This window comes from Ciconia boyciana, chromosome 2 (genome assembly GCF_034638445.1).
Source record: "Ciconia boyciana chromosome 2, ASM3463844v1, whole genome shotgun sequence".
Lineage (NCBI taxonomy): Eukaryota > Metazoa > Chordata > Aves > Ciconiiformes > Ciconiidae > Ciconia > Ciconia boyciana.
In genome coordinates this window covers 112,215,556-112,243,523 of record NC_132935.1, presented here as the reverse complement: position 1 = coordinate 112,243,523, position 27,968 = coordinate 112,215,556, and the positions used below count along the sequence as shown (strand labels likewise).

Below are 27,968 nucleotides of genomic sequence, written 5' to 3'. Positions count from 1 at the left end.
TCATAATTTTCAAGCAGTCAGAAGTTTCAGCTATTCTTGAGATGCAACTGTTGTCTTATCTGCACAGCGTATTTCTCATAAATAAATGCTGAACCTCTGTGCAGGCTTTTTTATCCTATTACAGAGCAAGAAGACACCATGGTGTCCCTAGTTAGCCTTCCACTCTGTCCTAACACAAACTAAAAACAGCCTGAAAGTACTTAGCTCAAGAAAGAATTGCTTAAAGGTCAATTCAAGCTAACCCTTCCGTAGCTAATACAACTGAAGATATAGCTTACAGTGTGAGTAATATTGCACTTTCAGTGAAGCCAAACTGAGATAAAGGATCTACCTTGTGCTAGTGCGAGGATTTAATGCACCCAATATAGCTGCCTACCTTTGCAAGTGCGGAAAACCCTTGTGGGGATATTTTACTTTCATTCCATCTTGGCAATGTTGTATGTTGCAGTCTGTACACGGAACTGCAAGTACAAGTTTCTAGCCATCAGCCAGCTGGTTTGCCTAGGAATTAGATGTCGCAGCAAAAAAACTTAGTCTATTTTGTATAAATACTGAGGTTTTTACACAGGAACTGGAATTACTGCTGCAACACCTGCAAGACACCTACCCGTTTTATAAAGTCCAGCCACCTGCGTCCTGTACAGTCAGAAAAACAGAAGAGGCACCCTCTTAACAGGGACTACTTTATAGGAGAGACAAACCATCCAGCCACCGCAGAGGAAGGAACACGACAACTGACAGCAGCCCCAGAACTCACGGCAGGAAAAGACGGGGACGGGGACGCCACGCCCCGCGCCTGCGCACTGCCCCACCCCGGGAACAATTTGACGCTCCACCCGGGTGTGGGAGAAGGAAAGGGGCGGTGGCGAGCAGCGCTTGCGCCGTGTGGCGAAACGCGCACCTTTTCGTGGCGCTCGCTGAGGTGCTTGGCGTTGCTTTGAGTGGTGGGCGACGGCGCGCGAAGATGCTGCGCGCCGGGCTGGGAAGAAGGAGCTGCCGTTGCGGCGGCGGGCTGTGGAGGAGCCCGTGTCCCGCAGCTGCCGGCGGCAGCGCTTCGCCGCGCTGCCCCAGAGCCCTGAGCGCCGCCTCCGCCTCGCCTGGCAACGGCGGCGGGGCGCGGAGCGGAGGCGCTCCCCCGGCAGGTAGCCGTGCCGTGCCGTGCCGCGCCGCGCTCTCCTCGTCAGCCTCCCCTTCCCTCCCTCGCTCCTTCCTTCCTTCCTCCCCTCCCTCCCTTCTCCCCTCCCTCCTCCCCTCCCTCACGTCGTTGGGCCCCTCTGCCCGTTAAATCCCGCCGGGGCTCTGAGGCAGTGCTACACGCGCGCGAGCGGCTCGGGCAGGGGTCATTTCGCTGGGGGGGTGGGGGCGGGACGTTAAACACCTGAGGGAGGCTTCTGCCGCCGCCTCCTCGCAGCGCTGCGGTCCGGCCCCGTGGCCTCCTGTGAGGAGGAGAACGGGGCTGCACCCTGCCGGCAGCGAGGTGCTGAGCTCGCTGCCAGCCCTGCCGTCCCCCTTCCCCGGCACCGCGGGGCCTGTGGCGCCGGGGCGAGATCGTGGGGCTGTTGGTGGGTGGCGAACGGGATCGCCTCGCGGCCGCGCTTGTAGCCAACGCGGCCGCTTGTGTAGCCTTGGTCTGCTGCTCTGCTCCCTGCTGGGCTGCGAGGTTTTGCTGAGCGTAACTGCAACTGGACTTTGCACAGCGGCTGTGCCGCGCTGCCGGTAGCTCTGGTTCGCGTGTGGCAGGGAGCGGGTCAGCTCTCCGGGCAGCTTCAGCTAATGGCGGGGTGGGGTGGGGGGGTGGGGGGAAGTGCCCGCTGTCTGTCCAGTTCTAGGCCTGATTTTTCAAAGGTTGCAAAACTCTAACTTCATACAGTTGTTTGTTTGGTTTTTAATGAAGAAAAATAAAACCAAGCTGCAACGAAGTCATTTTCCTCTGGCTTTCAGGTTTCTCTGTTTTTTAATAACACAGAAAAATAGTAACAGTTGTGTTGATTGCATTAGAATCAGAAGAAGTTTGGAGTTCTGGTTCCCAAGATGAACATACCAAGTGCGTCCCTGGTTGGAATGTACCTATTGATAGTGAATTAACCCACGGTAGTGATGGACTTGATCATAACTTTCTGCATGTATAAATTAAAAAATATTGATTGTGGATACAATAGAGTTAAGGAGTGCTGTCCTCTGGAATTGGATGTAATTGGAATGGAATCTATTTATTTACTGTTAATTTGCATTGGTGCAAAAATATTAAATGCACTAATTGGCTCTCTTCTCAGTGCCCTCTTCTGTCACTTACGAGTATAAAAAAAAGCTTTTTTGGGAATATGACATGAAAATTAATTTCTGTTCTATAGAATCTCTCTGTTGGTTGCTTGCTCATATTGTAACGTTCGACCAACCTTAGGACAACCTACTGAGCTTAACTAAAGAGTTTAAATCATACTGAGAGTGAGTGGATCTGTTTATTCTTCATCAAAGTTATTTATAAAAAATACATATGACTGTCTAATTTACAGTAAATTCAAGCATCATGGGAATAAAGAGTTTACAAATAGGATATAGTTAGAGCTGGGAGAGTGGATTTTTCTTTCAATCATCAAGTTACTGGAATAGTTAAAAGCAAAAATACAAGAGAAGATGTGAGTTTGCGTTTTAGAGAATTTAGACTATTGAGTCAGAATTCCCACAAAAAACACTCTGCGGGAAAAGTTTAACTTTGGGTATGTGCCTGATAGGAAGCTAGCGAGAAAAAGGGGAAAAAAAAATAAAAAAAGCAAGGATATGCTTCTGGTCAATACTTGTTAATTCTGATCTCTTCTGTTTGTGGTGTGGTTTTGTTTCTTTTTGTTCCTGCAATAAGGGGTTGGTAGCACTCTGGTACTCGGGATCAGTGTACCAGAACTGCTGTTTCTCTGATAGTCAAAAGACTTTCTATTGTAATTGTTTCAGCAAATTAGTGTCTTGCTGGAATGCAAATCTAGGTGCTATATGTTTTCTTTTGTGAATATCTGTGCTCTTCTGGTTTGAAGAGACTAACAGGTCTATTTTTTTTTTTCCTCAGATTTTCAAAAGCAAGCTTTCGATCTCTCTTCTTTCTTGCATTTCATCATTGTGGACATCAGTGTTATTTATTGGCATTAAAATAAATTCACAATGGTCTGTTTGTCTCTGAAACAACAATGGTACTCTCCTGTTCTGTTCCAACTATAGAAAAGTCCTAATCCCTGAATGGAGTATTAGATGTTACCATAATGTGAGTGATATGATAATTAGTAAGGAATCATCAGTCTTAGTTATGCATAAATGCATATTTACAGGCTAATCTTAACACTTTATAGGCTTCTTTGAGAAATAGCTTTATGGATTCCTGCAACTCGGTTAGCCACAGGTAGAGAACCTGTTGGCTCTGAAATGTTGTTGTTCTGGTAGTGTATCTGTGAGAAATGTAAGTGACACTAAATGCTGGCTCAGGAGGAGAATAAGTGAGGCATTAAGAGAGTGCAGCTTTAAAAGGTGTGGAAAGACTAGAGGAAGATGAGCCCTTTTTGTTAACTAAAACGATATATTTTTTTTTAGGGAGCTGTGCTCTTCAGTAAAGCTGTTGTTTACATATTTTCTGTAAACATCGAGTAATGCCATTGTGAAGCAAAGATGCACTCAGTTCCTTAACAGACAAGCGTATGCCTAAGTGTTTGCTCAACGAGAGCCAACTTGATAAAATTGAGGTTACGCTGGAGGATCTGTGGTGTTTACCTGGCACTAGCACAAGTATTTTCCAACACCTGGAACTTTCACTGAAGTGTGCAGAATTGAAGAGAGGTAGCAGCCTGAGTTTTCCTAAAGGCTTTGAAATGTGTGAAATACATGGCCACTCCTAGATAAGCACATTTTCAACATGCTGCTTGGTCTGCATATTGTATTAAAAACCAAAACCCGTTAAACTCAAGTCTCTCTAGAGTGATTGGTGGTAATTGAGGAAAATGTCTTGAGAGTGAAGAATGCAATGCAAGTGTTCTCATTGAGAGCAGTACAGTGAATGAAAACATTTTAGCAGAAGCCTTGAATTCCTAATGCTGCTTCATATCTCTGTAGCTCTTTTATTATATGTCTCTCTTTATATCACTCTCCTTCTTACCATACATACAGTAAGGTAGGAGAGAGAGTTATGGGGGTGACTGAAGGGTGGCTCAGGTCTGATGGAGGGAGTGTGGAGCAGGTGACACAGGCATTCACTGCTGCATGACTCGGGAGATGCATCACACAGCTCTGCAAGCTTTGAGGGACTGTGGTTCTTTTCTCCTTCCTGTTCTGTAAAGAAGTCTATGCTTGAATTGATTGGGTTTTTTGTGTTTTTTTTTTTTTCCCCATGTTTTACATTGTTGTCTTAACTGGACAAACACCAAAAAGAGATGCTTACCACAAGTTAGTATTTGTGTAATTTTTGTGATGTTATTGGCAGGTGCTTTTTTTTTTTGTGTGTGTGTGGTATGAGACCACTTTCCAAATAGTAATGAAATTACCGTCCACGTGGAGTGGTGAAGTGTTTGCATCCCCAGCCTGCAATTAAAGACACTGAGTTAGCAGAAGGTAACCCAAGGTCACCCAAGAGATAGTTGGCAAACCTGCGGTCTAGACTATGAGATTGCTTGCTCTGTCTGGGACGCTTATTGCCACTGCTGTTGCTTCTTAGAGCTAGTCAGGTTGGAAAGGGTGAGGGAAAGGAGGAAAGCATTGTGATTTCCTGGTGGTTATCTTGCATGTGCAACTGCCATTGAAAATTAAAGATAGAATGAGTATTTCCTTGGTTCATATATTCTGTCTTTAGTTTTGTAACCTCTTTTTTGAAATGCAGATATTCTTTTATCTTGTGTGGTGCAAATGCATAGGTCTACACAGGTCAAAACCCTTTGTGAGGATACTGTGCTTCACATTGGTCTGCTACGCATTAGTTTTAGTTTGTGTCATTCTGATGTTGCTTGCTATGCTTTTATTGCATCTTTCTTCAGTCTTTAAAAGCTATATGAGTGTTTGTGGAAGGCACATATAAAAATATCTCTAAAAAGTAGCTTTATTGTAGAGTTGCTAGGTGTTTAGAATAGGTTCTGCAATGCTAACTGTAAGGTTTTCCAGCTTTGAAAGGCTTTACTAATGTGATGTACTCTAATAACCTACCTGTGCAGAAAGCTTTATGTCCTTTATTTGGGGAGGGAGATGGGGGAGGATGATGGGAGATCATTGCAGACTACCAATGAGAAACATATCTTACAAAAAAAAAATTTCAGGAGTAAGTTACTGTTTTCTGTTTCTTGTCAGGTGCTAGTAATGTAAAGCCATTGGATGGTGTGAAAATTCTTGATTTAACAAGGTTTGTATTTTGTCTGTAATTTGGAACAGTCTGTCTAGATGCAAATATTCTGATAGGAAAAACTAAGAAAACAATCTTTTTTAATATTACAGGGTGCTTGCAGGGCCCTTTGCCACAATGAATTTAGGAGATCTAGGGGCTGAAGTTATCAAAGTGGAAAGACCAGGTAAGATTTTTATTTATCTGAGATGTAATAAGAATGTGGGGTAGTTTAACAAATAGTTGTTTATGTATTTTAAGTAATACATGACTGAGAATACAAGATTGAAAACTTTTGAAAATATTTAGTGATATGTGTGTGATGTTTATTTGGTGATGGTGTGGTTTTGGTGACAGTGTGTGTATGGTATTGTGCTAAGAAATAATTAATTTTGTAGCTATTTGTATATTTTTTTTGCGCCAGCAGTTTTCAAGTTTTGGGAACGTTTTACATCCTCCTACTATTTCTGTTGTGGTAGAGTAGTAGTTATTAGTAGGTTTGCTTATACACGTATGATCTGTTTGCTTTAGGTTTAACACTGTACTCCATGTATGTGTGTTTTGATCAGAAGTAGTGTATGTCTATGTTTAGAAAAGAGTGTGAGAAGGTTAAAGTTGTAAGGTCAGGTAACTTTTTCCAGATATTAATGTACAAAACAATACTGAGGCATCACTTACTAAACTGCCTTATTCCATCACTCAAAACTAAATTGATATTGTTTGGACTTTGCTTAGATTTTAAATTGGGCTTGTGAATGCTTAGGTGTATGGTGTCTTTTCTGTAATGTGGTGAGAGGGTTAAAAAAGGGTTTTAAGTGTAGTGTTTGACATGCAAAATTTGACAAACATACAAATCCTTCCAGCAATTAGTTACATAAGAATTATGGTAAAGGTGTTTTTCCTATTTGGGAATTCAGAATCTTCAGCTTGGTTCCCTCTGAGCCAAAATGTCTTACATAATTTTAAATAGGAATACATCTTACTACTTGGGATTAGAATACTGATAAAATGACAGGAGCTTTAATTTTTGGAAACAGAAACTCTGCCTTCTGTTTTCATTTTTATTATTACAAGGAAGAAAGGTAATATGAGCATTTAAAATATGTATGTTTGCTAGCACTGCTTTTGTGTAATATCATACAGATCTAGTGGGGTTGGCAAGCATTTTGACTGGTAGAGTATAAGGGGACTTGGCATACTATATCAAGTTTCTCCTGAGAATAATTTTAATATTCCAGTACAGTTTCAGGTTGTTAATTAAAAATTACCTTGTCAGAGAAATCTTTCTTTGGAATTGTGCAAAGTGAACAAAAGTTATTTTCTGCATGAGGTAGTTGTATCTTTAAAGTCCAGGATCTGATATTCCTGTATAGGTGGAGATGGGAGTTCATTGGAAAAGGGAGATTTCTGGATTTACATGAAAATCTTCATGCTAGTGCTGAAAGTGTCTGAGATCAATGAGCTTTGAGTGTGTGTTTTCAGATGCAGAAACTTGTGTAGCTCCTTCTGAGTCTGATTGGACTCTGGGTAGTTAGCTTCATAAATAGAATTTATTTTATTTTTGTGTATATTAGCTTAACGCAATGGTTTTCTTTTACCACTCAGCACATGTACTTCTTATTCAAAGAGTTGTTGAGGATTGGGTAATGGTAAAGAATGCTTCATTCTTATGGAATAGGTATGCTTTTTAGTTTGTAAGACCATACAAGAAGAATAACAAATTGCATGGCATTCAGTTCTTTTTTAGAAATATTCCCTGCATTTGGCTTTCATTTTTATGCATCATTATGCATTTGAGGCATGTAATTATGCCTCACATTATGTTATGTATTTTTTCCTTCTTTAAGTTTCCATGTTTTAAGTTTCTCTCTTTTGGTGGTATTAGTTTTGAAAAGAGCTGGTGAAAATAATTACACACTTGAGATACTAAAATATATTACATTCCCTATATTTTATTTTAAATAGGAAATATTGAATGTTTGAACATTTAAAAAAACGTTGAATATCTAACAAGTTTTGTCATATGAACCTATGGATTATCCTTAATCACTCACCATTATTTCAAAAGTTTTCACTTTTGTGACAGGGCAGAAGCTGCATCAATTTTGTACTATCACATGAGATTGACGATGGTATTATTCCAAGTACCTAGGTAGTAGGAATGGAACAATGTCAGTTACTTTGGAGATTTGCATTTCAGCTCTTAGTTTTGTTTTGTGATTGAAGGAGAAGGGCAGCCTGAGAATTCTGAATTTCAAACATTTTAGAATGTGAGTAATCGTCTCTTTCTGTGAGAGGATGTCTACTTTCAAAGGAGTATTAATCCATAAAGGATAGTAGCCACACTAGCATCCTATGTGGAGAGTATTACTGAAATGTTTTGTTTTGAATGGCTTGAAGTGGTAACATACAGAAGAGAGATTTTTTCTTTTTTTCCCCAAGCTTCCTGCTTGAACCAAAATAGTTATTTAAGATACTAAACAGTACAAATGTTGAGGAGTAACTTATATGTTTGTATAACTTCTACCACAGTTGGTCTTAAATGGGTGTAGACTTTGTATTACCATAGTGTATAGCATAATTGTGACAGTGGCTATATTGTGTAAGACCAAAGGTCCTTCAGCTTGTTTCTGTATCTATGCTAGTATCAAAGAGTCTTCTGTGTTGCCTCACTAGGGAAAGTTTTCACTCACGTGAAGTTAACAAGTAGATAAAGTCTAGATACTGAAATAAATTAGGAATGTGCATGCTTGCTAGCACTCAGGATGATGATTATATCTGAATTTAAATTTAGCTTTAATTGTAATTAAAATAGATTGCCAGTCTTTGTGACATTTAAGAAAGGTTTAAAATTAGAAATTAAGCATAAATGATACAGTGACATCAGTGTCTGCAGCAGCTTTAAAGCCATCTTGCCTTTTTGTAAGGCAAGAGCATTTCTGGAAGGGCCGGAGGTGAGGGATTGCACCAGCTATAGCAAGTGCTTCTTTTTGTTGGTGTTCCTGCAGCATGCACCTTAACAAGTTGTTGCTGACCAGTGGTATCTTGACATTGTGTCCAGAGTGCTTCAGGAATAGCTTATTGACCATGTGCATTGTGTGACTTGGTGCAGGGCAAGAGCTTCTACTAAATTCTTCTGGATTGCCTAAAAGAATGGCATTGTAGCTCTGCTTTAAGTTAAAAAACAAAACACCCCCCCCACCCCCCCAAAAAAAAACCAAACCCCAAAAAAACCAAAAACCAACCCAAAACAACCCAAAAAAACAACCCACAAACAAAAACAACCAAAAAACCTGCAAATACATTGGTGGTGTGTGGCTGTATATTAAAATTTTAAAGTCTAAAAGTAACCCCAGCACTAGCAAACACTTTGCTTAATCATGTTCACTTTTAGGTGTTTTTTGACATAAATATCCTAAAGTATATATAAAATATATTAAACTAATTTTTGTCCTGCCTGCTAGATGAAGCTTTAAATATGATGGAAGAAAACTTTTATTCTTTTTATTTGTTGGCAGTGTGATAATTGGACAACTACGGAAATGTGATGGTATTTCTTTCAGGAGCTGGTGATGATACAAGAGCCTGGGGCCCACCTTTTGCTGGAACAGAAAGTGTTTATTTTCTCAGTGTCAATAGAAATAAAAAGGTAAATGAAGTGCAGTATTGAACATTAGCCTATGTTTTCTGTAATTACAACTGAAGACATAACACTTCTTTGCTTGATTCTTAACATATATAATGAGCAAGAGTTACACTGGCCTTAAGTTATGATGAATAAATTTCAGGAGAAAAACAAAGAGTTCTTTTGAACAAGAATGGCTGCAAACCTCTGGTATGGTGCTATGGTCAGCTGAAGCACATTCAAAAAGCAGGAGTGGTTCTGCCAGTCCTCAGTTGCTGATGCAAATTGACTGAAAATGAACCATGCTGAAAGTAAGGGTTATTTTATTTGAAGGATCAGTTTTTTCAGGTACATCAACTCAGCTGACCTGCATCAGCTGGCAGCTGGAGCTGGAGGAGAACAGGCATCATACCACAGTTAGGCTGGCTAAAGGTAGCTTGTGAAAATTCAGGATTAAGATGAAGTTTCATGACATGCCTGAGCTGTTTAATGGCTTGTTGCCATTGAAACAAGTGTTTCTGGTGTCCCCATGTGTACTTGGAGTAGTAGGTGCTGTACAAACATACTGTGAACAGATGGCAGTGCAGCTCCCAGCTGCACATCTGTCAGACTTTTTTTGGTGCTTGTCTGATCCATTGGTGAGACAGTTCAGCTTGCTTTACCAGCAGAATTTTTTTTGCAGGGGGAGGTGGGGTGTGTGTTAAAATTTACTTATTTGATTTATCTGTAGTGTGAAACTTGACTGTTGGTTATGTTTAGAAGAGGCTGATAATCACCAGAAGGACTTTCACATAAATTACCGTTGTATTTTTTTATCCCCAGAGTATAGCTATCAACATGAAGGATTCAAAAGGAGCAAAGCTAATCAGAGAGGTAGGTTTTGATAGCATGTAAGCTGTACCTATTTTGTATTGTTTTGATCCTAAGTAATAAAGAATAAACGCTGCATTTCAAGTATTAATTTGATATCTGATAATTAAAAATATGTATATGTACAGTAAATTTGTTAAATTACAGTGTAAGCCCCTGTACTCTGTGTTTTTGGACTCAACGTTCAGTGTAATTTCTAATGATTTTACATAAATTTATATGAAAATGTCATCAGAAGCTTCAAATTAAATATTGTGAGGAAAAGGGTAACAGCCTCGTGCTTTCCTTTTACTGTTGCTGTATTTGATCTTGCTGTACTACTTCATTAGAAAGATTCAAGCTGGACTCATCGGATGAAGTCAGTGAGCAGTTTACAAAGAGGAGATACTGGGCTCCAGTATTTGCAGGTTTTTGAATGTTACAGTGTATTCATGACTTCAGTTGCTGTGCATCTTTCTGAGAAACACTGTCCTATAGGTCAAACTTAATATTTGTTTATTTTTTCAGTATTTGAGTTCAGAATGTAAGGGTCTTTTAAGGGTGATCTATTTTTCCATTGAAAGATTAATAAAAACATCATATTTCACATTCTGTGAATCCTGTGCTTTGTCATCCCTTTTTTATTTATTGAGAAACATAAGACCAGCTACTTGCTAGTGCTGTGTTTTTAGCCCTGCAGTACTAACACATCTAGGAGGGTGAGCTGGCTTCTGTTACTGTTTGTTTCAGTATCAGTTCCAAGCCCTTTTTCACAGTGAGACTGTATGTGTCCTGGAATAAATGGAATTTGTCTGGTAGTGTTTTTTGTTGGGAATATTGCATGAAATGGAAATAGATTAAGTTGTCTGATACTTTTGACCTTTTTTCTTCCCTGTCAGCTATGTAAAAGACACTTAATATGGAAATCTTTGGAGCTTATAAGCCAAGGATTCAGCAGTGCCTTTTCTCTTTGCAGAACAGAACCATTTATTGTTGATTTGTTTTGAAGCCATATGTTTATCTTCTAAAGGTTTTGGAAACAGACACTGTCATTTGGAATAATTTTGCATGGTATAGCACAGATGTGTCTTTGGATAAACTAGTCACATTCTAAATAACGGCTATAAATTGTTCCTCTCACATAAGACTAGCTTGTTATTTGACCTTTAAAAATGGTGAAAGAAAAACTACTCTATGCAAAATGTCCACTGATTCCACGTGTGTGGGCTGGACCTATTCTGAAGAGTTAAAGGCAGCTGGGCCTATGAGTCAGGATGAGCTGGAGAAAAGATGGCTTCAGCATAAGCTTTGTATGTGACTTGCCACTGTTAGTGGTTAGGAAGTTCCCTTTTTCTCATCTTGATATTTGTGCAGGAAGATTACTGCTTGATTCTGATTTTAAATGTATAACTTTCTGCCTGCAATATGGAGAACCTTTTTATGGTCTGTGGAGTTGTATGGCTGGTGACTTAAGAATTTGCAATATAACCTTTGTGCTTGAGGCTCAGGTGCCTGGTTGCTTTCAAATCCCACATAATTTTTAAATCAAAGCAACAACTTTCTTCTCCCTCATTTGTCATGCAAGAGCAGCATCCTCTCTGTCAGCTCAGTGCTGGGCTTCCCACCCTTTTCCTACTGGTAAGATCTCTTGTACACTGTAATGTAGAGCTATCATGATGCTGAAGATAGTAGATATCATGATAGCTGAAGATAGATGCTGGCAGTAAGAGTACTTAGATCTACAGAAAAATGGTTCCTGCTGGCAGCAGTATTAATTTTTCCCTTAGCTTGTTGTCACTGAAATAGTCAAGCAGGTGTGAGAATTATTTCCTAAGATGTGATGTTATGGAATTTCCAGTAGGAGAACTAACTCTGTGAAATATTTACCATACTAGCTGTGAAAGTGAGGAGATCTCCTGTGACAAAGTAATTTCTTATAGTTACTATCCTTTATTAAAGTTGCTTTAATAACCACTACAGCTTTCTGTTCCTTAAATCAATGACATCCCTATCTGTGATATAGCAACATTGTGGACTGGAGTGATGAAGCATTATTGAAATATGACTCTACTTGTGGAGTTATCATTCTGCTTGATTTAGAGTGATAGTTTTTGGAAGTATTTGGTGCAGAGGTCTTGACATTCCATTATTGCATCTCAGATGGAGCCAGAATATAACTTTCTCTGTTTGGAGTTTTGTCAAAAAGAATATGTAAAGGGAAGTTATCTATAACAGGCTTTGGTTTTCAATTGTCTCCTGGTAACATCAGGACAGATATGTATAGAATTGAGCGTTGTTCAGCGATGTATTTGTTACTATGAAAAGTAGTGTTCATGTCTATAAAGTAATTGATGGCAAGAAGAAATTCAAGTTTGTGACACTGGTTACTCATACATAAATATGAATTGTGTCCTGAGCCCAAGCCCTACAAATAAAAGTAATAAGGTTATAATTTTTTTTATTAAGAAAGGTAGCATGGTTAGAATAAATTTTGTTTCCCCTGCTCGTAAATTCCATGTAGGTAGAAAAGGGCAAATCTCAGAATCTAGAATCATATTAAAAACAAAGGAGTAGAGAGTCTTCAGGTATATGACAAAAGCACAGCTGTGATAATTCGGTCAGTAATATCAAGTGAGCTGAAGAAATCTGTTAGTCAGGAGGTCCTGGCTGCTTTTCTTCCTTTGGCACAGCACTACAAAATACTTGTCCAAGGGTCTGCTCTTTCATAATTACATGATTCTCACAAAATTATTCTTTGGTCTCTTATGTTTCTTTATTCTGTGTCACTTGTAGCCCTGTCTTCTTTCCTAATGCTTTTGGCTCACTGTTAACTGCCTTCCAAATATTTGTATGTCTTCCTGAATGAAAATTATTTTTTTCTCTTCAGTGATGGTATGTGCACCAGTCCCATGCCCTGACATCCTTTTGTTGTAATATGGCTCAGTAACTCTTTAGAGCATTATTTGGCAGTTATTGTCAGAAGCTCATTTTAAGAACCTTGAGGATACTTTTCTCCTGAGTATTTAGCCTTAATTTTCTATTTATCCATGAAGAACTTGGGAGAATTCAATTGGCCGGGAGCTGACGGCACTCCTTCTTCCCTTCCATTACCTTTAGCTGATACGTCAGTGTGTCATGCATACTTTCTCACTTGGTAAAGCAAACTATTCATGCACATACACACACATTATATTTATATATATACACACATAAATATGTATATGTGTGTATGCACATTCTCCTCTGTGTGGAATTTTTGTAAAAAACAAAAGAAACTCCCAAACAAAACTTCCAAAAGGTACGAATAGTTTGCTTTATTAAGTTAGTAGCATCGTTGTTTGTTATTGTTATTCAGTTTAATGACTACTTTGGCATGCATGATGCCTTTTTTTTTCTTTCCTGAGGCATAGATGTTGAGCAGCTTGTTCCTATCTGGAATACAACACAGACCTGAGTTGGAATACTATGTATTGCTCTGTTAGTAGAGGTTAAAATACAAGTGATATGTTCAGAGGACTTGTAGGACATGAAGTGTGAAATTTCACTTGACAGTGGTTTAAAACCCCATTGAGACTGAAAATCTCTTTGAGTCTTAAGAACATACAGTTTGTTTGGATCAGAGTCTGAATCCAGTTCTCCACATCGGCAGAACCCTGGGTACCTATGCGTGGTTCAGTGAGCATCAAAAGAAGTACTATACACAGACTGCTGCCTTTATGCATTAAAGACTATTTCCAAGTGTCATGAAAACTTTAGCAGCAGAGCTGACACAGCATTTGTAGGATATCTTGAAAATTCATGTTCATTTCTCTCTGAGAATATATACACTGCTAAACTGGGCCCAAGTCATTGTATCCTCACTTAGCACTGTCATTATCCCATGTATTTTACCAAGTCCAGAGGTATAGTGCTTTTAATGTTACACTGCTGTATGTCACGCTTTCTTCCTCGGTGGCTTGTAGGAGATGATAGTTCTTCAGTATGAGATGGACAACAACTCTAGAACCATCTTAGCCCATACAGTCACTGTGAATTGGATAGATTATAATATCCCAGTGAAAGCAATACACAAGTTGTAACTGATTTCGTCTCTTGAATGAATTAAGCTAAGGCTATAGCATTAGCAGTTTGGAAAGTATTTATGTGTGAACTGTGAAGGATTTAAAGAGAAAATAAAAACCTCTAACTTTTGTTTTTCATAAAGGCATACTATTAAAGAACAAATAGCTTGCCCCTATTGTGTTCCCCTTACCTTACTTTGGTGGCTTGATCTGCTGTCTTGCATAGAGGATTGGGACAGCTGTAGATCTGTGAGAGCTACTTCTGTTTTTACAAGCAAATACTTTAGCTCTGTGGAAACCTGAATCTTCTTGAGAACCTTCTTGTGACAAATGCCTATTTTTTAATAACTTCCATGAAGTTATGTTCTGTTCACTTCTATGGAATCATGAATTAACAAACCAGCCAGCTGTCCCCATAGAAACCCAGCAATGCTTATTAAGACCCTGGAGACTGTTTTTTATTTTACTGTAGTCCTACAGGTTCTTGCCATGGCCGCTTTAAAAATACTTAATAACATATTTTAAAATGCACTTTTACCATATGCTGAACTTAGTTTCTGTAAATGTTGTTAATGTCTCTTCCGTGCATCCAATTAAACCGTTCATAAATTGTGTACTGCCTTGTCTGAATAAGAATCAGTTTCTATCTTTCCTGTTAAATACTTGCTGGCTTGGTAGTTTCTTTGGCCTTAAATTCAGCTGAACAGCCTCCATGCTAGAAAAAAAAATGCTTGTGATTGCTGTTACGATGACACTAGTTTATAGAAGCTGGTCTAATGTACTGTATATATTAATCAGACAGTGACATGGTAGTTTCAGAGAATGTGACTCTCTGAAACTCTCAGCTGCAAATAGCATTAATGAACTAAATGTTTTAGGTTATGCTTAAAAATGTGTGCACAAACGTGTCTACCTGTCAGGGAATAGTTTCTTAAATTCCTGGGGGGGAAAAAAAAATCAAGCAAAATAACTACAACTCCCCCAAGGCATACATCTTTCTTTTAACATGCAGTTCTCTTGCTTCAGGAGTTCTCCATTAGTATTAGTCTTATTGAAACACGTACATGTGTGTCTATTTATAACTTTTATAAGAAAAAAAAGATGTAATTTAAAGCCCATCAAGGTTATATGTTAATCTTTAACTTCAGTAGATTTTTGGACTAGGTCATTCATTTAGATGTGATGGAGAAAGTCACACTGCAGAGCTTGACAGCACTATTCTAATTGAGGTGCCTTTAAGATGTTTGTTTTAACCCAATAAAATTTTTGCGTTCCCTATTCTGCTTCTACATACAGGAAGTGAGATATATGGCCTCTGTTACAGTAACTGTAATCAATGATTTTAAAATGAAAGACAATGTATAAAATTATTTCTAAGGTAGAGAAATCATGAAGGATAAAGATGCATTCTTTCTCCCCCCCCCCTTTTTCTCAAGCTAAGTGCAGGTATAAAGGTGGTGATTATTCTGTAAACTATCATCAAGTCTTAGGAAATTGATGTGATACTGATAATATAGTATAGTTTTGTCTAGTTGCTTTAGGATTTTGACAGTCGTCTTTCTAGATATGCAGCATCTCTAATAGGTAGTTTGCAGAGATTCACAGTCTAACAGGCCAAAAAAATCTCTCTCTAGGTTTCTGAGTTTTCTTTTGTCGGGAAGACTGGAGCCATTTTGATTAGTGAGATTTTAAAATTAATTTACAGGAGGAATTTATTGAACTGCTGGAAGATGATTAACAAATCTTACTCATCCTTTTCTTTTCTAAAGCTTGCAGCAGTGTCTGATGTTTTTGTGGAAAACTACATCCCTGGGAAACTGGCTGAAATGGGTCTAGGTTATGAAGACGTTAAAAAGATTGCTCCTCACATAGTGTACTGTTCAATAACAGGTATTTTAATTTCAATTACTTGTTAATTATTTGCTTTATTCCAGTCACCTTGTTATAAAAGTCATGTGGTTATATAGAAGTATATTGTTTTGATGTCAGTTAAGATAAATTGTAACACTAAGTGAGTTTGACTGTTCAATTCAAAAACAGGTATAGAAAAATTGGGAGGCAACAACCATGTCAACAGCTTACCAGTTGTTCAACAGTGGCATTACCATGTCAGCCTGGCATGGTCCTATTGACTTCAAAGGAGCCAGGATTGTCTGGGCTCCTTGGATTTTGCTTTGAGCTAGTAGAAAACTCAGATTTTTTTGTTTGTTTGTTTTCTAACAGTTTTACTGTATCAGTTTACATATTGCAGTTTCCAATCTGGTAATCTCAGTGTTCTTTACTGCCCTGAAGCATCTCTCTCTTCAGAATTGTGTGGGTATGTGTTCATGGGAGTTTTATGTTACTTTGTTACAGTCTATTGCCTGATAACTGAAATGGTAGAAGAGTTGTAGGTGCTTTATAAATGCTGGGAAGAATGAAAATAAAGTAGACATATGAATATCAGGAACTGCATACATGTAAAAATAATTTCAAGTCTGAAAAATTGCTTAAAAAAAAAACCCAACAAAAAGTACCCCCAAAAATCTTGATCAAGCACTAAAATTAAAGGATCTCTGCATGTAAAGTCTACTGTTAAAATACAATTAAATTAAAACACAAAAGTTACAGGTATTTTTAGACTGGTTTAAAATCTTAGTTACAAACCTGTTATGCCTCTGAATTTCTGAAGAATAAATGGCTTTGGCTTTTTAGTTACTGGGTATTGATGTCATTTAATAGGAACGAAATAGCTTTTTAGTCTGTTGTGATGTATTTATCATGTTTGTGTGGCAAATGTCTGAAGAAGACAAGAGAAGAAAGGCAGTTATATTCATGTCCTTCTGAGAATCTCTTTGTTTAAACACATTTTTAGGTTGGTCAGTGGCTAGTTACCACAATGTCTTTCACATTTGCTTGTGCATGTAATCTCACAACTGGAATTTGTCAAGTGGTTTTTGGATTTTTTTTTTAGTTGCTGTACCCATAATTGATGAAAAAGAATAAAAATTATATCAACCTATAATTTATGTGAGGTAGCTTGGCCTTTGATTTCATAAATCTGTTTTTCCATTCACAGTACATGTCAGCTTTTGAGTGCTTTTGTATTTTACTGATAATAGACAAAAATCTTACTTGAAGTGAGGGCCTCAGGAAAAATACTATTTAATTTCACAGAATCATAGAATTGTTCAGGTGGAAAGGACCTCTTGAGACCATCTAGTCTAACCCCCCTGCTCAAACAGGGTCAGCTACAGCAGGTTTCCCAGGACTGTGCCCAGCTGGGTTTTGAGTATTTCCACAGCTGCTCTGGACAGCCTGTTCCAGTGTCTGATCACCCTCACAGTAAAAAAGTTTTCCCATGTTCAGGAAAATCTGCTTATTGCCTCTTGTCCTGTAAGTGGGCGCTACTGAAGAGGGTCTGGCTTCCCCTTGCTCATTCCCTCCACTGGATATTTATATACACTGCTAAGATCCCCCTGAGCTTTTTGTTTAGGCTGAAGAGTCTCACCTGTCTTGCCCTCTCATCATGTGTCAGATGCTCCAGTCTCTTAATCATCTTTGTGGCTCTGTGCTAGACTTGCTCCAGTAAGTCCATATCTGTCTTGTACTGGGGAGCCCAGAGCTGGACACAGTACTCCAGATATGGCCTCACCAGTGCTGAGTAGAGGGGAAGGATCTCCTCCCTCAACCTGCTGGTGACACTCTTCTTAATGCAGCGCAAAGTACTGTTGGCCTCCTTTGCTACAAGGATGCCTACTTTTGTATGTTCTGTTTAAGTGCTCCCTAACTTCCTCCACTGAAGGTAAGTCTTCCTTGCTGCAGACTTTCCGTCTAGTCTCAGGGACCTGGGACTCCTGAGGGCTGTCTTTCCTGGTAAATACTGAGGCAAACAAGGCATTAAATACCTCTGCTTTCTCCATGTCCTTTGTCACCAGTTTCCCTGCCCCATTCTGCAGTAGGTCAATGTCTTCCCTAGTCTTCTTTCTGCTGCTGATTTGCTTGCAGAACCCTTTCTTGTTGCTCTTTGCGTCTTTTGCCAAATTCAACTCCAGGTCAGCCTTGGCTTTCCTAACCATATACTTGCATGATCAAAGAGCAGCTCTATACTCCTAGGTCACTTGCCTTTGCTTCCACCTCTTGCACACTTTCATCTTACTGTCAAAAGAGGTTGGACCAAGGTCGTACAGTTTTGCAGTTTAAAGCTTTGTGTAACACATAGTTTAGTTATGTTATACATAATGAAAACCATATAAACATTAAAAAATACATAAATACATAACTAAAGATTCTTTTTTTATTTATTCATGGACTATGGTCATTTGAGGTTGAAGGTGTTCGGGAGGTAAGAGCTAAGTGGTGTTTGTCAGGCACCCATAAAACAACTACGGATCTTAAAATATGGTTGCTTAAGTCTTGGACATACAACAGGTGACAAGGAACATCTATTTAAGGATGATGCATCTTCTATGAATAAAGACATAAAATCTCTAGTACCCTTAAAAAAAAAAAAAGACAGATCACAAATCAGCTAAGGCAGGAAATAGCAAAGCCTCAATCTAAGCATATTAAAAGAAGCAACCAGACTACGACCAAGTGTACATCTACCACAGAGGGCATGATGGTGATACTTAGGCAGTAAGATTTTTTTTTTGGCACAATCGGGCAGAAAACTGATTTAAGAAGAAAGAACTCCTGATCGACTTCTAAAAGCTCTGTGGCCTGATTCTAGATACTACAATTAAAAACTGTTTTCTGCTGTGGTTGACCCTACTACATTCAAATATACTTTTTTCTTTTTTTTGTTGGGGGGATGGGAAGAGACTAGAAGAGGTTTGATGTAGTAATGTTTAGCTTTAAAAAGAAATCAGTGAAAAGGAGATCAAGTTGTAAAAGTTGAAATACTGGCTGATAAAAATTGTATAGATTAGCAAATCAGAATAAAACCTGAATACCTATGGAAAGGGACCAAGAGAACTCTTTTTTGTTGTTGTTGTTCTTTTTCCATCACAAACAAGGCTAGACAAACAGCAAAGGAGGTTGGTAAAAGCATTAAAACGTCTTTGCGGTAGCTAAGTTATGTACACTACTATTTATTACGGGGAGGGTTAGGGAGTTTCCATACTTGAGCCATTTTCTGCAAGGGATTAATTTGAGAAACTTCGTTAATCTGAACATCCAATATAAAAGGCTTTTAGAACAAATTGGTAAATGAATATTTATAAATCACCTGTAGCAGTATATCTGAGCAAGGTGAACTTTTGGTCTGATCCTGTGTTGTTATTAAGACATGTCATAGCTTTGCCTGTGAAAACACACACACAAAAAAGTAACTGAACACGTCAAGCTGTTGATGTAAACATAGGAATTAATTCACTTTCCTTTTCTGAAGCAAACAGTGGACCTAACTGGCAATCCTTTGCTTTTGCAAGGCACCTCTCACCTATGTTGCTTGCTATTCATGGTGTTCAAGTGCTTTTCTTCTTTCTTCTGGGTTCTTGGATGTGGAGGCCTATTAAAAATAGTGGGACCCTGGGCACAGAAATTTGTCTGTAAGCAGTGTCTGGGACGTTTTAATGCTGGGCATTGCAATGTTTGACCCAAAAAACAGGTTTATGTAAGTTGAGACATCCAAGTTGGATGGCTGGTTTTGTGAGAGACTGGTGGAGAAAGCAGGTAACTGCATTCTGAAAGGCCACCAGGAAGTGCTCAGTTCCCCTGACTTGAGACAGGAGCTATGCTTGTGACAATGTAAGGGGATAAGGATTGGTATTGAAGTGGAATGAACTGAGACATGCTGAATCTGGTAGGAGCCTGAGAGCTCAGATGTAGTATTTCAGATAAAGACTTGAGAACACAATCTAAGGTATTTTTTGGTAATGCTATAGAAAGTTATTTGTATATAAAATGCCTAGCTAGGGATATGAAAAATAGGAGTTAAGGAAGATCCAGAGAGACATACAATACTTCAAATGTAAGAGATGTGCTGGCCTAGAACATTGAATTAAATGGACTAGTTGTCTTCCCAAATGTTGAAGATTGTTGAGACAAATTATCTTGATTACAGCAACCCCTTTTATGTCTAAACAGTGGGATTTCATCCATCATTTGGCATCTCATGTACAGGCTGTACAAGAGATAATAGAGATAGGTTATTTCTCAAGCTGTTTCTGGTTTACGAGTCCTGTGAAGGATAACGGATGATATAACATGAATAACAATATACAATGAATAACAATATAACAATATAACATTAATTATGTTCTGAGTTCTTTGAACAAAGGATTGGAATGGTTTATGCTATTTAACTCAGCTAGTTTTGAGTATGCTTTTTTAAGGGTGTATTTTTAAGGGTGTATTTATACTGTATTACATTTTAGATGTAAGAATATGTAGACACAGACATTTTGGCATAACATTTGATAATAAATAAGTAACCAAGAGATAAACATGTCCAGTGTGTCAGGATCAGAGTGGTTTTCCAACTTTAATTTTTTATTTTATTGTTTTTTCTTGTTAGTATACATGCTGAAGACATTATAGCTGATTCATTTAATAAATTACAAATAATTACTGGACACTATTTCCCTTATCCATTTAGTTAACTCATTAATGAGACTGGATATCATCTGGAATGTTTTGGTTTCTTCTTTTTGGAACCATATTCCCTTTCAAGTTTAAACTTCATAGGTATGGAATGCAATCAATAAACAAGTAATTTGAAGGAATCAGTTTCACCCTACAGCATAACTTGTATAGCAGCTGTGATCAAGATGTCTTTAAGTTTCTTGGGTTTTTTGTCTCATTCAGTTATTGATTGCAAGTATAAATAAATCAAATTGGATATGAAAACTTTTTTAAATTTAGGGGCCATCCAAAAATATGATAAGTAATTTTCTGACTCTAGACTGTACTGTGGCCTTCCTTTGTGCTACTCCAGAGAGGGCGTGCTGAAATAGTTGTCACTCTTATCATTGTTATAATGGTTGTTACACTTTGGAGGATTGGTACTTTCACCTTTTAAAGACTCTTATTTGTGACAAGATTTGTATGAAAATATAGGTCTTGCATTTGTCTTCAGACCTCAGAGTTGCTAATTGATAGTCAGCACTAACTGATAGCCTTTTCTTCTTAAAGGCTCACCTTTTAGAACATTTTTATTGCAGTCACTGGCTGTTCAGCACCCGCTGGCTGCATTTTGTGGTTGTGGTTACATTGATAGTAGCCATTACCTGGTTATGGATTAGGTTATTTGCCAGATCCTTGAAGTGGTCCAGATGCTGAACGAGTGCGCTCCTTGTGATACTGGTCTTGTGTGTCCTCTTACATAGGAATTTCTATCTCATACTGCTTGATGTTGAGCCAGATGGGGCTGGGCTGTCTTCAGAGCATATCGCATTGGTCACGTGGTCACGAATGGTTCATATGTGCCATCTGTAATGTAACAACACCTGTATGTATTCCATCAAACTTATTTCTCCTTCTGGATGGTAGGTAAAATATAGAGATGTCACCAGCTTGCTTTTCATTTATTATTTCCTTTGGCCTCCTTGCTTTAAGTTGCGATATCACCATGAAATCTAGTCTAATCAATGCCAATTCTAGTACTGTATGGTTCCTCCTAGCCTCCCTTTCTCCTCACTTCTGGTGGCCTATAGACTAGTATTTCTGTTCTTCTCAGCCTCCCACCTACATGATGCCTTTGTGCCCTCTTCTTGGTCTTTTTGTCAGATCTATTTCCCTACCTTCTCGGTCTGTACGCTCCCCCTGCCCTTTCCTAGCCATGATTGCCCAGCTCAGCCAGTTCAGACTCTTCCCCTCTCCGGTTCAGTTCCTTGCCAAGCATCAGTTTCCCTTACCTCCTTTGGCTTCAGGCTCATTTTCCTACCAACTTCCTTTTCCAGCTAATCGTTGTTCTCCAGTCCTTCAGAACCTTCATTCTAACCTTCATTTTTTTCTGTTTCTCCTTTTCTACATTGCAGTTCTAGTAGGAATCGAGCAGAGGGGATGCCCTCTTTCTATACTTTGTTTTTGTGTGCTGTCCTCATGCACAACAAGTGTGAGCAGTAAATATAAATAAAAACTGGGCTAGAGCATGCTCGGTTGGTCTGTGGGGACAGCATACATAGATTTGTTAGAATAAACTGCTGGGATGTGTGATAGATACAATGGAGCATGCACTTCATGGACTGAATCTTTGGAGATTTTAGCCTTTAAGCACTAACAAATATTTCCTTGGAGAGTGTATGTTTCCCAGCCCCCATGATACCTTAAAGCTGGATTTGTGGATTTTCTAGTGGAAATAAAAAATAACAACATTAATAGAAAAGCATAGCCATGACAAGAAGGTCTCCCCTTCTTTCAAGTCTTCACTTTAAAGAACAGAAATTCTTGGGATTTTAAGCAAAAAGCTGTAAGTTGGTTTTTTTGTTTGTTTGTTTTTCCTAATGTAGCAAAACAAACCTGCTTCCCTCCCTGGTTTTGTGCTTAAGAACAGCAGAAACATTCTGTGAGAAATTCTGAAGACATTCAAAATTCTCATTCATTTACAGCTTAAAGATCAAAATTGGACTCTTATATAAAATGCCTTTTGTTAATGGAACATATATGGAGGTGACTGGTTCAACTGAATAGGCACATATTGCAGCAAAATGTAAAATCTGGAAGACCTACTCCTTAGAAGTCAGAAGATATGCTACTTTATAACTTATCCAGAATTGAGCACTTTTTCTTAAATACGGGAATAATGTTTGTATGGAATTGCCTCTTTCTAAATTTTGGACTGTGACAAATTGTTAGTGATAGTAAAATGAAATACAGTGTAATGTTTCAGAAAGTCCAGGGTCATATGTAGGTGAAGAGTTTAGACATAGGTAAGTCAGATGATGTCTCCTTTATGGCATTTTGGAAGTCGTGAGTAGCAAACTGAGTTTCTTATCCAAACAGCTCTGATTGAATGTATCCAGCCCTGCAGTGGCTGTTGCAGGGTTGCAAGGATTTCCGGGACATTTCCCAATGTTCCTGCTGCTTTGCGTGCTCTTGAGCTCCAAATTGTCTGGTCTCACTCACAAGTTGGCTTTGATGACAGTAATCTTAGAACTAGTTTAAATATAACATATTTTGGCAGTTCTGTAGTTGAGATTGGTTTAAGTTTTTGAAAATTGGCTAGTTAAAGTAAATCATGTACAGGTCACAAGAGGGTGACCATTTGCTATCGGGATGATCTGTGTAGCACTTCCAACTAAGAAAGTCACATTTCTGAACAGAAGGGGGCACTGTTTAAAAGGACAACATTGTTTTCAAATCAAAGCACCTTTTTTTTTTTTCCTTTTCTTAAAGCCTCTGAAGGCAATATGTTTTGAAAGAATTTTGTTGTTTGATTTTTGAGTGATGAAAGCTACTCCTCTCGGGTTCTCTGCCCCATCCCCTTGGTCTGGTAATTTGAGTGAATTGTGCTTACTCTTCTCTTGCATACGGGTTTTGCCAAAGATAGTGTTCCTCAATTTTTTTTGTTCCTCGTCCCTTTGTTTCTTCCTCCTTTCCTAGGAAGTAATACTTTGTATCATATGCAGGTTGCTTTGTATGTTGCTCGTGGCATTACAAAATCTTGTTTCAATATTTTATTTTCTGTCATTTAATTTCTTAAAATATGGATGTGATGCATAGTTTTCTGCCTTTTAAATAAATTTTACTCCTGTAAACACTCTTTGGTGTATTTATGCATGAAAGAAATTGAATACATAATGATAATCATAGAAAACTTTAGAAATATTCTTAGTTCAACCAAAAGAAACTATGAAGATAAGATTTTGGGGATTGGTATTTTTATTAACTTTGTGTTACTGTAACAGATTACATTTCTTGGGGATTTGCAGTCTCTACCCCAAATACCTTAGTCTTAACTCTGAATTTACAAATACTTTGACTGTACTAAACTGTTAATTTGTTTGTTGGCAAACAGTATTGTTGTAAAAAGGCAAAAATTAGGTGGAAAGAATGGCAAAAGTTTTCTAGAAGTGTTGTGTGTCACCTGAGTTTCATATGGGTCTGAATCTGGCATTATTGTATATGTAGCTTTTATTTAATGTACATAAAGTCCTTAAGATCCATAAATGGACACTTTTCTTCAAAAATAAGTAAATCTTCTGTGTCTCTTGATTGATTCTGAATCTATGAGAAGGAAAATAGTTCTTCACCCATCTACATAAAAGTTAATAACTCAAAAGAACCAGCATTTGGTACTTCCCAGTACATCTTGTTTTGTACTGATAATTTGTAGCGGCTTCTCATGAGAAGATGTAATGTTATAATTTTGATGCATATCCTACTTTGCCTCTAGTATTTTCACAACAGGAAAGAAAAGCCAACCACAGTGTGTTTTGCTGGGTAAAGGCTAGCCAAAGTGTTCTTCAACTCCTAATTTGTGAACTAACTGTGGTAAGATGTGGAATTGCCTTGGATTAGGTACAGTTTGTAGACTCCCTCTTAGCAAATGATTCTGGCCTGTAAAATTATAGATAACTTGCAGTGTCTGTGTCTTCATGCCCACTCCTTCCCCTGAAGATTGATGTTCTTGTGGTTTCTCTACTGTTATAGTCTGGATATAATTACCTGGTACAAATTGATAGATTACCTGCCAACAAAATGATAGCTCCTACTTAAAAAAATTGTGTGTATTTCACAATATGATATCACTTGGCAAATAATTTCTTGATGCTGTAAATTATTTATTGATAGCATACAAGTAGGAAACTAAGTTGTATTCAGAAGCTGGCTCAAGCAATGGCTGCAGTTGTCACTAAATAATAGCAACTATAGAAAAGGTCTTGATCATTAATCTGTTCAAAAGTTATTAAAATTTGTGACCCAAAATTACTAAAAAGAGGATTTTTTTTGTAATTACACAAAGGCAAAATGACCCTAAAACTAGGCACAACAAATTGGAGGGGGGGGAAAAAAGAGGCAAAAAAAGTCTGCATAGCAAAATGCATAGGCTGGTTGAGCCAAATAGCCAATGCAAGCAGGATGATGTGCAGAATGAAATGGAAATTAGGAGAATTAACTGAGTATTTAAAGAGTTACAACAGCCTTTAAAATATATTAAAAGCTGGAACAATTTGGTAAATGAGGTAATTAAGGAAGCTGGAAACTGCAAAGAAGAGGATTGGTGTCTTGGTACCAGTCTTCAGTAAAAGATGTTAATAGAGAAATTTTCAAGAGATGTATTGTTTTCTAATAATAGAAGATACTGCACTGTCAGAGACTGATATGTGAAAAGAGGCATTGTCAGAACAAACTGGGTGTCGTGCTTCCAGTAGTTCGTAATGTGGTTTAAGAACAAGGAGGCAGGTCTGGAAAACTGTGAACATTACACCTCTCTTAAATAAACACAAAAATCACAGGTTTGCAAGCCTTGAGGTATGAACTTAAGTGCTAACAGTGATTGAATAAAGCATTTGGAGGGGAAAAAATATGAAGCTTCTACCTGAGCTTGATTTGATAAAAATAGAGCCTTCCAGCATTGGAAAAGAAAATCAAGCCTCTCCAATCTGTTAGTTTTTGCATTATGCGGTTGGAAGATGGACGGATTAAAGACTTGATCTGTCATTTTTTTTGATAGCTTGAAGTTGTCTGTGAGTAGGCAGTTAAGAGAAGTTAGTAATCAGGGTCTAGAGATAAAATAGTCTGTGAGAACAGTTTTTGAGGAGTTGAGTAGCAGACTGTAGATTTGTGGAGACCCAAATCACTATTGGGACAATATAATTACCTATCTATAAAAGGGTAATAAACCTTGTGCTATATATTTTGACTGTAGTAAAGTTTTTGACACTTTTGAGTAATGCTTTCATAGGGAAATGTGATGTACAAGAAATAATAAAAAAATTGGTTTAAGAGCAATCAGAAACTCGCTGATGTCTTAGCTCTCGTTATATAAAGAATAACTATTGGTATTTCATGATTGACATGGAAGGCAATACCTCAGAACTGATGTTGCTGGATATTTTTTTGCTCAAAATAGGTGATGGAATATAATGTGGATGAGCCCAAAATTCTCGTGTGATCATGAGCTACAGTGTGTGTGTTGTGGGTTTGAGAGTTGAGGGGCAGGAGGAATCTGGGGCTGATCTACAGGTAGAAGACATCACTTCCTTTACAGCCTTACACTCTCCTTTAAAATGGTTTCTGGGGGTGTGGCTAACTCTCAGAAGAGTCACCAAGGGCTGGCCTCAGCAACTCTGCTCAGTTTTTCTTCGCGAAGCCAGGGATTTAAGGCATTCCCAACAGTCCCTGTGTCAGCATAGCCCTATGGGCAGTCATGTGATGAAGTCCTGGTGTAAAAGCTGCACTTTAATGGCCTGAGAGCTCCATGCAGCTCTGAAGGCCCACAAAGCTGAAAGGGAGTAAACTTATACAGCAGGATTAGAATTAAAAATGACCTTGACCAAAATGTTTACACAAATAAAAGAGCAAGGGTAGAATTAAAGGTTGGAGCAAGTCCAATGTACTGTGCTTAATCAGAAATAATCAAGCCCTTTTAATATAGTATGGGGAACATTGGGTTAGAGAAGGGTTCTCGGAAGACTTGGTGGTAATGGTGGGGCGTGATCGAAGTTGAACATGAGTCAATGATGTCATATTGTTAGATGAAAGACTACTATCATACTGGATTATATAAAGACAAATGGCCTAAATGACTGTTTCTCTACCCTGCTCCATTGGTAAGGTCTCAGTTGGAAGGCTAAATCTGCTTCTGGGTACTGTATTTCAAAAATAATGTGGACAACTGAAGAGAGTTGAGAGAACAACCTATAGGTGAAAAACACTGCATATGAAATGTAGCTTGGAAACATCGATTCCCCCCCCCCCCCCCAAAAAAAAAAAAAAAAAGCTGCTGTGATCAGAAGGAACTAATGTGGCCATCTAACCATCTCTCTATCTCTTCCTAAAGCATTCTGTACATTTTCACACAGTAGTTCTTAAATGAAGATCCTGATAGTATGTGAAAGCATAAAAATAAAATCCTTGCTTAATGTGTAGAAGTAGACAAAATGCTACTTGGTATTCAAAGAATGAGTGTTAAGAAAAGAAAATCTTAAGAAAAATTTTGGGAGCTAGTAATTAAAATAATAAGAGTTCAGACATGACAGTCAGAGAAGTGGATTGTCTTTGGTTTTCAGAGAGTTAAGTAATTGGGAATACAAAAACAGCATACAAAATAATAAATGATACAGATATACTATTAGCAATTTTCTTTCTCAAGAGCAGTAAATAAAGGCATCCCATGAAGCTGGAAGACTGGATATTTAAAATTGTTAGTGCATTGCACAGAAAGATTTGCCTTTTAATGTTCTGCAGAGTTTGCTGCCTTATGTTCTTAAGAGCAAGAAGCTAGTAGAATTAAAAATGAAGGAGTAGACAATTATATAGAGCAGGAGAACAGGCACAATTATTAAGATATTCACTCAGGGGCTTTGGAACAAGCCAGCAGATAACTACTGACTTCTTTCAATACCAAACTAAGTGGTGTCAGTTGTTTGTTATACACCTTAGGGTCAATATGTGAAAGAAACTTAATAATCAAATTTAATGATGATCTGATTTTGAGGAGGGTAGGTTACAGTATGACCTTGCAGTTTTTAGATACAGAGAGAGATTAACTGAATACTTCAGTGCTTTTCTGCCCTGCACTGATGTGCTGTTTTGTAATTCTCAGTGGAAATTACATGTTTGCACAGGTTGGTAGCTGGTTCCTTTTGCAGGAAAGAATTAGCTTTATGGCATGCAGCAGGAGATTTAAGAGGTTATTATGCTTCTCATGTAATTACTCTGATTATCTGAAGTGGCCATCAATATATAATCAAATGTACTGATGCTTTTAAGACTATATTAATTCTAAATATGAATTTCTGCGAGAATTGGGAACAGTTTTAATTTATAAAGCACAAGGGTTAGATATTGTAGGACAATAGTCTCATAAAGAAGTTAAAGAAAAAGTTATGATTGGAAGTGTGCTTGATTTAAATCAAAGCCAAGGAGCTAGGTCTCCCTATGCTGCCAGGGAGTAGGACAGTTTTTCAAACTATCATTCCTTACCTGCATTCACCATATGAAC

The 27,968-nt window shown here is 38.1% G+C and overlaps 1 protein-coding gene across 12 annotated transcripts in view; it reads left to right on the top strand.

Annotated features, from left to right (window-relative positions):
- Nucleotides 1-824: 824 nt before the first annotated feature.
- Nucleotides 825-27,968, top strand: part of SUGCT (succinyl-CoA:glutarate-CoA transferase) — a 336,110-nt gene continuing 308,966 nt past the window's right edge. For 5 of the 12 annotated variants that reach the window (XR_012041116.1, XR_012041117.1, XR_012041119.1 and 2 more), the window contains exons 1-6: nt 825-1,142; nt 5,311-5,362; nt 5,455-5,528; nt 8,905-8,990; nt 9,789-9,839; nt 15,646-15,766. Coding sequence is in view for 8 of the 12 variants with exons in the window: in XM_072853552.1 (XP_072709653.1) it covers nt 965-1,142; nt 5,311-5,362; nt 5,455-5,528; nt 8,905-8,990; nt 9,789-9,839; nt 15,646-15,766 (562 nt within the window). In the remaining 4 variants the exon portion in view is untranslated. Of the gene's footprint in view, nt 1,143-5,310; nt 5,363-5,454; nt 5,529-8,859; nt 8,991-9,788; nt 9,840-15,645; nt 15,767-27,968 lie in introns of those variants that run through there. The other 7 variants (XM_072853549.1, XM_072853557.1, XM_072853550.1 and 4 more) reach the window with 7 other exon arrangements.